This window comes from Asparagus officinalis, chromosome 8, assembly GCF_001876935.1.
Source record: "Asparagus officinalis chromosome 8, Aspof.V1, whole genome shotgun sequence".
Taxonomy (NCBI): domain Eukaryota; kingdom Viridiplantae; phylum Streptophyta; class Magnoliopsida; order Asparagales; family Asparagaceae; genus Asparagus; species Asparagus officinalis.
In genome coordinates, this window is record NC_033801.1 from 67,969,326 (window position 1) to 67,979,993 (window position 10,668).

The following is a 10,668-nucleotide window of genomic DNA, read 5'->3' on the forward strand; positions in this document are numbered from 1 at the left end:
TGTTGAAGAGGAGTCAGAGATGGGGAGAAGCAGGGAAGGTTGGTGGCTTTTGGAGGAGGTGAAAGAGAAGGCAACGGATCTATTGGAGGCGTGGACGCGGGTTGTGGTGGTGGAGGAGAGGAGCAGGAGGGGGTTGCTATTTAGGGCGAGTGAGAACCAGGGATGAAACAAGGGGGGATGTTATGGCGGCTAAGGAAGAAGAAAAAAGAAAAAAACAGGAGAAGAGCCCTAGGTTTCACACCCTTACGGTTTCACAACAGTAATTAGGCTAACACCATTTTTTTCATTCATTCTTCATTAATTCTCAAGTCTCATACAACCTTATTTATAAGGAAAACTACTACGTGCACATAACGTGCAAACAAAATGGAAACAAATAAAAATCCCTCAAATCACTCATCTAAATTTCAAAATTCAAATTTTAAATTTCAAATTCAAAAATAAAAGAAAGTCAACTAATCAAATATGAAAATTGTAATTTCTTGTCCTCATCAAGAGGTCATGAAAGAATGAGGCAACAGACCGATGACATACAAGATTGTTAATGTCAAAATCTTAGGGAGATCATTAGCTCACCCTTGGATTTTTTTATAGTGTTTAGATAAACAAAAGAGTTTGTCCCTAACCAATATAGGACTAAAAACAAGGAATAAACAACTGTCTCAACACTCCCCCTTAAACTGAGCATACATATCGTGCATACTCAGCTTGTTACAAATGAAAGTCACTTGTGTTGTCCCAAGAGGTTTTCTGAGAATCTCTGCAAGTTGATGTTGTAATAGTCTGTGCTTAGCTTTAATGATTCCATTCTCCATCTTCTCACGAATCAAGTAGCAACCAATCTCTATGTGTTTTGTCCTCTCATGAAGCATCAGATTCCTAGCTATGTGAATGACAGCCTTGTTATCTCCATACAAGCTTATGAGACACTTTGGAGGATAACCAATATCTGTTAATATATCTCTAATCCAGATCAGCTCAATGTTAAATTCACCATGGTTCGATACTCAAACTTAGCTGTGGATCGAGAGACTACACTCTGCTTCTTACTCTTTCATGATATTAGATTTCCTCTAAGAAACACACGATACCTAGTAGTTGACTGCCTGTCATCAACAAACCATGACACTTATTGATCAACAACTAGGTAATTGTTCTGTCTAGGATCAAAAGCAACATCTTGGTGTAGTAAAACGCAATCGACTGTATCACTTTCAACTACTGAGGCAGAGTGTAAAGCAAAGCAATAACAACCCAAGAGAGTACATGGTTATTACAGCTACTGAGTAATCTACATCAACTAGTTGATTATTTGACACTCCACTGTGACAATCAATCAACTAGTCGATTGGTCAAAAATCTAGTGTTCCATGTAAGAAAGAAGCTTGTGGAAATCCATCATTACTGCATAAGAGAAAAAAGCGCTACAAGGAGAAATAGAGATGCAACCGATAGAATATAAAGGCCAAGTAGCATGCATTTTCACTAAAGACTGGATCCTCTGAAGTTTGCAGAATTCTGACAACACTTTGAAATGATAGCAAGGAGCAAATAAATTCGTGATGAGTGGAAGTGTTGAAACTCTTCGCCGACTTGGAAGTTCTAAAGCGATTTTCTAAAAATTTCTTTAGCATTATCTTATAAAAAAATCTATCAAGAAGTTTCTAGGAGTATACATGTGTATGGGTAATGTTTCTACTTCTAGAAACTTCCTATAAATGTATTTATAGGATGAATTCTTTTGCACACTTCAAGTATGAATAGAGACCTTGGGGTCTCATATGAGGAAGTAAAGAGTGAGCTTGACTGTGTGGTGTGAGCTTGTGTGAGTGTCTCATAATATAAGTGAGATGTGTGATAGTGTTCTCGTGAGAGTTAATGTTTCAAATCTTAGTTTTATATCAATAAAAGTTTCCTTCATGTGAGTTGCCTTCTCCAAAATCCCACTGTTTTTCCTTCTCGAGCTGAGTGTATTATGATTCTGTTTAATATTGCGTATGCCCTTTTAGATAAGGATTAGTTTTGGGTTCTATGTTTCTATTTACAGTAATTTTTCTTCTTCTTTGCAATATCATATTAGAAATGCCTAGATTTCTAAATGTCAAAAAGGAAGAATATATTTTCTAATGTGTGCAATGTTTTTTTTATGGTGGAATAAGGGTTAACATCATCTTAAGTTTCTAAGAATATCATGGATGACTCACAACTTTTTCTAAGTAATAGTATTTTCATAAATTATAAAATACAAAATATTCATGAGCACTTTGTGCTCCAGAGTTGACCTCTCTTGTGGATTTTGTTTACTTTGGCGACATATCTGTGCTTAAGAATTGAATGCAATTCTAATAGTTAAATTGTCATCTTACTCTCTTCTGGACTGTTTTGTAGCCTTGGAGAATTTTGGAGAGTTGTTGATGCGAAACGAAACAGGGGGTCCATCAGAATCAGCGATTTAATTCGAATAATACAACGTTTCGCCAAAATTCATAATATTCTGTAGGAAATTAATTAAAGCAGTTAATGCGACAGATGGATTTTAATAAGATTTGATATGATAATCATGAACAATTCCAATCTCAAATATTTTAATCGCAATATTAATTATCATTTCGCAAGTTCCACAATCAATATCAAAATTTCAGCAGTCACATGTTCAGTACTCTCAACTCACAATATAATTTAAGCAGTAAATATATGATAATAATTTAGAGATGTAATACGCATGCAATTAACTGACAATTATGAGATTAACAGAAAATTATTAAGGGAAATTGATACCATCGTCGAACAAAACCTAGTCAGGATCCTTCCTTCAAAACAAGAAGATCTGTTACTTCAGAAAGGAGTCCTACAGAAGACCCTCTGACAATATGAATTAATGGAGGACCTTCTTGCGCTGGATTAAGTGGGCCTTTTCAATTAGTTGGGCTTCTCATGGACTAAGGTGTCCAGTCTTCTTTTGTGGATTTCCAACAAGTGACTGGGTACTCCTATGCTGACATACTCGTGGATCTAAATTGGCAGCGTATGGAGAATGAGTCGGTGGTTGCTAAGATTAAGGGAGAGTGGGGAGGATCCACTTGCTGTGGCTATGGAGGAGAAAAGAAAACAGGGGCTTGTGGCGGTCGCTAGAGGAAGAGAAGGATGTGGACTGCACTTGGATTTGGAGGTGGGGAAGGAGAAGGGCAGGGGCTGGTTTGCTCGGATCTGGAGGGAGAGGAAGGCAAGGGCTGGACGTTGGCTTGGAGATGGGGAGGAAATGTTGGTTGCTGGAGGAGAAGACAGGGGGGAGTTGGGACTGAGGCTTGGGATTGAAGAAGAGGAGGTATGGAGTTACTGGGTTCTGGATGAATGCAAAGGGGGAAAATGGGTTCAGTGGATTGTTGATGTGAAGGGGAGGAGGAGAGTTGCGGCTGGGAAGAAAGAGAAGAAACAGTATCTGCTTAGGGTTTCACACCCATGGTTTCACCCCCATGGTTCCACACCAATAAGCCAATACAATTTCATTTCAATTTTTCATTCTTCAATTATTCAATATTTCAAAAATCTGATTACAGAGCTCTTTTATAGAGCAATTACAATCCCACAAATCACTCTAACCAATTATTAACTTCCAAATCTAAACCTAATTTGAAATTCAAATCTAAACCAAAATTCAAAATTCGAAATTCAAATTAACTACTAAAAAAAACTGAAATAATTAAAGTTCAACTACAAATAAAGAAATGATATTCTTGTGCTCATCATTCTCCCCGGGTGGGAGAAAACTCGACTCCGTCGAGTTAGCTGCAGAAACTTATCATCTTCAATATACTCTGCCTGCATCTTAATCTGCCATCAGTTATTTTTTTACATCTCAAATCATTAGCTAGATTGCATTGTAAATTCACCATCTAAAATATTATCAAAATTCACTGTTGTATGGATGAATATATAGAAGTAGAGTAAAGTGAAAGAACTCTCATAAATAATAGGTTAGGATCAGGCTTATATTAGTGGACTGCCAATAACATGTGACTTCTTAATCAATCAATATTGAGAATAGAACTATGACCAAATAGATAATATAAATGTTGCTATTAATAGTTCAAGAGTTGGAAAAGCTCATAAATATCATGTCAAATCTTAAACAGCTATAAATAAACTGTATTGGACAAGTCCAAACCATCTAAAATATCAGCATTAATAATTTTAAATTATGTCCTGACTCCATATCATTAATTTTAGTTAACTATGTATTTATTCAAGTTAGATCACTAATTCCCCAATATATGACCAATGCGAATCAAAACAAAATGATGCAAATCAACTCAAATGAATATGTATGAAATGCAGACTCGAACAATACGATCAATGGCAGATGTAAACTCAACGAAGTATCTAACATGCATGACGTCCTCTATCAAATGGAATAATTAGGTGTTCCTTTGTTAAAATGCATAAAAAATTTTCTATCTTAACAGTGATGGTGAGGAACATGCAAGCAATTGTATGACGGAGGAGTGTTTTGTTGTGTTTAACAGAAGAGAGAATGAAAACACTCATGCTCAGACTTATATCCCTAATCAATATATTTTCCCAAAAAGGATCAATGTATGTGTCAGTGACGATTGAGACATTGCATGGGGGTTTGGCATCTGATATGGTAGTTATTTCACTATGCTCAATTTTGGATTCAACTTCCATATAGATATCTGAGGAATTTGCTTTCGGAACTAAATCAGGAACATGTTGGGTGTCATGTTTGTCCGGAAGGACTTCGTGGGGAACATCAACAACGTTTTCAATTACTGGAGTTGGTTCTGAAGGAGTTGGAGTTTCGATTTCAAGAACAACTTCAGGGATAACATCAGTGGACTCCGTGATCAAAGGGGTAGCTTGGGGAATAACCGGAGTGTTGTCATTGCATGAAACTTCAGTTAACTCCACAATTGTTGGGGTAGTTTCAGAAGGTACAGAAATGTATGGTTCTTCGATTATACTACCCTGGATTTTCTTGTCAGAGTTAGATTCTGTCAAATTTACTGCCTGAGTAACGGTTTCCTCAATAATAGATTTTGATTCCGTTATAGGCGGCTTATTAATTCTAACTCTAAACGGAGTTGTACAGACGGATGCAACGTGCCTATATCCTTGACAATTGTAACATTGCATTATTGGGCTAAGTTTGGAGAGAGATCTTTCTGACTTCTGATCCTTAGGATCGACTCTAGACCGGGAAGAACTAGGGTTAGGTCGACTCAGAGGCTGACTAGAGGTATTGGCACAGGAAAACTGGGAGGAATGAGTTTGACAATCCTGAGCCCTATGAGATTGGTGGAATTTGGCTTCATCTAACTCTTGAACTAAGGCGTAAGCTCTCTCAATGGTGTTTACTCTTGAACTAAGGCGTAAGCTCTCTCAATGGTGTTTACTCCTCTAGCAAAGAGTTCGGTTTGGAGGTCGCTTCTTAATCCAGCTCTAAATTTTGATAAGACTTTCGTTGGTGCCTCTAGTTCAATGGTGCTGCATCGAGTAAACAATTTATCAAATTGAGCAACGTACTCTTTTGCAGATTTGGTTTCCTGAGTAAGACAATGTCACTTATCTAGCAATCTATAAATAAACGATGGCGGAAGATATTTTCGTTTCAGCTCTTCGGCCATTTCTCGCCAAGTAAAAATTGGTAACTCACCTCTAATATGCCTTATCATTTCAAAGTTGGACCAATATTGGCAAGCGGGTCCGGTGAGCTTCATTGTGGCAAACTTGACTTTTTGGGATTCCGTCAGGGCGTACCAATCAAAGTAGAGATCCATGCTCTTCAGCCAGTCAAAGAAAGTTTCTGGGTCGAGCCTACCATCAAAGGTTGGTGGATCAGGCACGGGTTGAGGTGGGGGTCGATGAACTATGTATCCATGACCTTGCGGTGGGTATCCATAGCCTTGACCTTGTGGCGGCGGAGTTGTAATCCACATTTTTTTAAACCTCACTAATCTTTCGTGGGTTTCATCAATTAATGCTGCTAGTTCAGCGAATTTCTCAAGGAATTCGGGATCTGTGTTACCTGACAGGCTGGACTCACTAGATGATTCACTAGACTCTCCTAATCAGGGTAGATCTGTGCGAGTGGACATGCACTAACAATTAGATGAGATGAATGGTGTGCACAAACAACTAAATGAGATGAATGCATTTTTTTTATCAAATAAAAGATTCAACTAAAAAAATTCCTACCCTAGAACCATGCTCTGATACCAAAACGATGCGAAACGAAATAGGGGGTCCATCAGAATCAGCGATTTAATTCGAATAATACAACGTTTCGCCAAAATTCATAATATTCTGTAGGAAATTAATTAAAGCAGTTAATGCGACAGATGGATTTTAATAAGATTTGATATGATAATCATGAACAATTCCAATCTCAAATATTTTAATTGCAATATTAATTATCATTTCGCAAGTTCCACAATCAATATCAAAATTTCAGCAGTCACATGTTCAGTACTCTCAACTCACAATATAATTTAAGCAGTAAATATATGATAATAATTTAGAGATGTAATACGCATGCAATTAACCGACAATTATGAGATTAACAGAAAATTATTGAGGGAAATTGATACCATCGTCGAACAAAACCTAGTCGGGATCCTTCCTTCAAAACAAGAAGATCTGTTACTTCAGAAAGGAGTCCTACAGAAGACCCTCTGACAATATGAATTAATGGAGGACCTTCTTGCGCTGGATTAAGTGGGGCTTTTCAATTAGTTGGGCTTCTCATGGACTAAGGTGTCCAGTCTTCTTTTGTGGATTTTCAACAGTGACTGGGTACTCCTATGCTGACATACTCGTGGATCTAAATTGGCAGCGTATGGAGAATGAGTCGGTGGTTGCTAAGATTAAGGGAGAGTGGGGAGGATCCACTTGCTGTGGCTATGGAGGAGAAAAGAAAACAGGGGCTTGTGGCGGTCGCTAGAGGAAGAGAAGGATGTGGACTGCACTTGGATTTGGAGGTGGGGAAGGAGAAGGGCAGGGGCTGGTTTGCTCGGATCTGGAGGGAGAGGAAGGCAAGGGCTGGACGTTGGCTTGGAGATGGGGAGGAAATGTTGGTTGCTGGAGGAGAAGACAGGGGGGGAGTTGGGACTGAGGCTTGGGATTGAAGAAGAGGAGGTATGGAGTTACTGGGTTCTGGATGAATGCAAAGGGGGAAAATGGGTTCAGTGGATTGTTGATGTGAAGGGGAGGAGGAGAGTTGCGGCTGGGAAGAAAGAAAAGAAACAGTATCTGCTTAGGGTTTCACACCCATGGTTTCACACCAATAAGACAATACAATTTCATTTCAATTTTTCATTCTTCAATTATTCAATATTTCAAAAATCTGATTACAGAGCTCTTTTATAGAGCAATTACAATCCCACAAATCACTCTAACCAATTATTAACTTCCAAATCTAAACCTAATTTGAAATTCAAATCTAAACCAAAATTCAAAATTCGAAATTCAAATTAACTACTAAAAAAACTGAAATAATTAAAGTTCAACTACAAATAAAGAAATGATATTCTTGTCCTCATCAGTTGTATTGAATTTTAAAAGCACAAAGGCTTAGATCTCTATGTGGTTTAAACTATTTTCTTAAAGTTCTCATGTTTTTAGCTTGGGAGAAAGCATGTTAAATCAATTTTCTACTCTGAAAAGAATTGGGGTACTTGTGATTGCATGCATTCATATGAGAACTGCAAACTAGTAAGAAAGAAACATGAACTCCAAAATTATCTTGTACACTACAGGATGGCAAAGAGGAAGTTATCCAAGCCTGGTACATGGGCGACAGTGATGAAGACCAGAGACTTCCTCATCATCGTGAACCCAAGGAATTTATCCCATTGAACAAACTTTCAGGTTTGCATCCTTGTTTTCATTTAAAATTTTTCTCATGCGCACTTGAGAGGCGACATTAATTTATTTACTTGGATGAATTGTGTTCTATTGGTAGAACTTGGTGTTGTTAGCTGGCGTTTGGAGGGTGGTGATAACCATGAAGAAGACGAAAAGCTGAAAAAAATTCGTGAAGCCAGGGGTTACACTTATGTGGTTAGTCTTCTATGCTAAACTTTTATTCGCCATAGTATGACGATATGCGTTAGAACCATTAGATAGGCTTAACTTATTTATTAATATTTGTTTCATAGGATATTTGTGAAATCTGCCCAGAGAAGCTCCCAAATTACGAAGCCAAGTTAAAGAGTTTCTTTGAGGAGCACCTGCACACTGATGAAGAGATCCGTTATTGCCTGGAAGGAAGCGGTAACAATCATTTACCTTGGGCTCCTCAACTAACAAAACTACATGCATTATATAGAAGGATTTGTAATTATCTTTTTTTTTTTTTTTTTGGCAAAGGTTATTTTGATGTGAGGGACGAAGGTGACTGCTGGATTCGGGTGGCACTGAAGAAAGGAGGCATGATTGTGCTGCCTGCTGGAATTTATCATCGATTTACTCTAGATACAAATAACTACATCAAGGTACTTTATGGTTGCTTATTGCATACCACTTCAGTTTGCTACTTAAATGAGGATCTGTTTGTAATGATATTGTCACCTATTAGATGGCTAGATTGTTTTCTTTTCTGCAATTATTTAATACCACTTAATGCTTGGATACTGTAGATTTTAGTGCCAAGATCTATACTTGTGAAGATTATCTTGAGGTTGTTATTTGTGATGCCTGGCTTAAAAGAATGATTCATAAAACTTACCTTAATATTGAAAGCTGGTTTTGGATACAATTGTGTGCTAAGGATGAGATCTTCATTGGTTAGTGTACTTTCGGGAGCTTCAAAGTCTTATTGCGAACCATGCGATTATAAATTCTCACTTGATTCTCTTCTGGGGATTTCTTATAGGGTTAATTGGGAATAGACCCCTGCAGTATTGCCCAGTTGCAGATAGCCCCCTTGTAGTTCTATTTGTGCGAATAGAACCTGAGTGAATTTTTTCACTCTTAAAATAGTCACAGGTTTTGAGGAGGTGGATAGACCGCTTATAGTTCAATTGGTGGGATAGATCTTCAATTGTCAATTTTTTTGACTTGTAAAGAGTCGAAGAAGTTCACTAAAGGGGTTTATTTGCACGGGCCAATACTATAAGAGGTGAATCAACACCTATGTTACCTGGGTACTTCTATTCGGAAGTCGTACCCGACATGAACCCGTACTCGTACCCGTACCCAAACTTCTTGCACACTTCTTGAATATATTCATAAGTTCATTAGGCATATACTCAAATGTATAATACATATTTTAATTTAAAACACTCATCATTCACTTCTTGGACATATATTTCACAGTTCACATCTATTTCTTATATATTAATCTCATATAAATGAAAAAACAATATTGATCTTATATAAATTATTAATTTGACACATAAATATACCTAACAGACATAGATATAGCCTTATCCCAATACCCTACCTTTTACAAATTTGATGTGTCTCGTACCAGTACCCGTACCCATACACATGCAACTTAGATCAACCCTAATAGAGCTAAAGGGGATCTCTTCGCAATTGGATGATACTAGAGGGGTCTATTAGCAATTAACCGTTTTCTTATAAGAGTTGTTTTCTATATAGACAAACATGTTCTTTAGGTAAATATGTTTGTTAGGAGAAGATGACTAAAATAAATTTTCTGATATAATGTCTAATTATGAATGTGTTTAGATTTAGTTTGAGCTTTAGTCTCCTAACTAATATTATATCATTTGTGCAGGCTTTGCGTCTTTTTGTGGGCGAGCCTGTGTGGACCCCCTATAACCGACCCCATGATGAGCTTCCTGCGAGGTAAATCAAGTATCTATATTCTTGTAACTACCTAGTACTTTTTTTTAGCATTTTCATTTCGGAATTCTTTGTGTTTTCTGAAAATGGTTCTTGTATTGCAGAAAGGAGTACCTTGAAGCTTTCGTGAACAAAGAAGTCAAAAACTCTGCTGTTACAGCTCATTGAAGTCATCCGTGTTTTGTTGAAAAAAAAAGTATTGCTGAAAAAAAATATTAATTCATGTACTTCCTTGATCTTGTATGCTAATTTGGATTTGCTGGAAAAAAATGTACTGCTGGAAAGAAAAATAATATATGTACTTCTAAGCTTGAATGCTTGTTGGATTTGCTGGGCTTGATGTACAAGATGTGCTCCGAAAATAATAAAAAGTACGTTATCTATACTCGTTATGTGTGTTTTCAATTACTGAGTTATTCTCTTTTGCCAAATATTGTTAACAGCAAGCCATCAGTGTGCACTTTTTACATGTACATTGCTCATCCCTCACGTTTCATGAGCTGTATTCAGGTGTGTGATAACAGCAGCACCTTTTGCAATGGAAATGAACGAGTCTAGCGTATTGAGCACTTCCCTTTCTATATTAATTAAAGAAAGAAAAAGCTCTATAAGGGCGAATATTGTTGTATTTATAAACATCATTTTTTTCAAAGCATGGTATGAATGTCTGTGAGATGGGTGATCTAGGCTCTTGATTAGTGGTTGTACATGTTCGAAAAAATGATTCCAATTGTAAAACTGAATCTGTAGTATTTCTTGCATATTTTTATATGTATCAAAGATGAGGATGTTTCGATTTGATCAAAGGAACGATTGATGAATGTAATGTGTTTCTTG

The 10,668-nt window shown here is 37.1% G+C and overlaps 1 protein-coding gene across 1 annotated transcript in view; it reads left to right on the plus strand.

Moving 5' to 3' along the window:
• Positions 1-10,216, plus strand: part of LOC109820095 (1,2-dihydroxy-3-keto-5-methylthiopentene dioxygenase 2-like) — a 20,925-nt gene extending 10,709 nt beyond the window's left edge. Inside the window, exons 2-7 of the mRNA XM_020386166.1 lie at positions 7,776-7,887; positions 7,982-8,079; positions 8,178-8,292; positions 8,389-8,513; positions 9,764-9,834; positions 9,936-10,216. Coding sequence (XP_020241755.1) covers positions 7,776-7,887; positions 7,982-8,079; positions 8,178-8,292; positions 8,389-8,513; positions 9,764-9,834; positions 9,936-9,999 — 585 coding nt within the window. The 3' untranslated portion in view covers positions 10,000-10,216. The remainder of the gene's footprint in view (positions 1-7,775; positions 7,888-7,981; positions 8,080-8,177; positions 8,293-8,388; positions 8,514-9,763; positions 9,835-9,935) is intronic.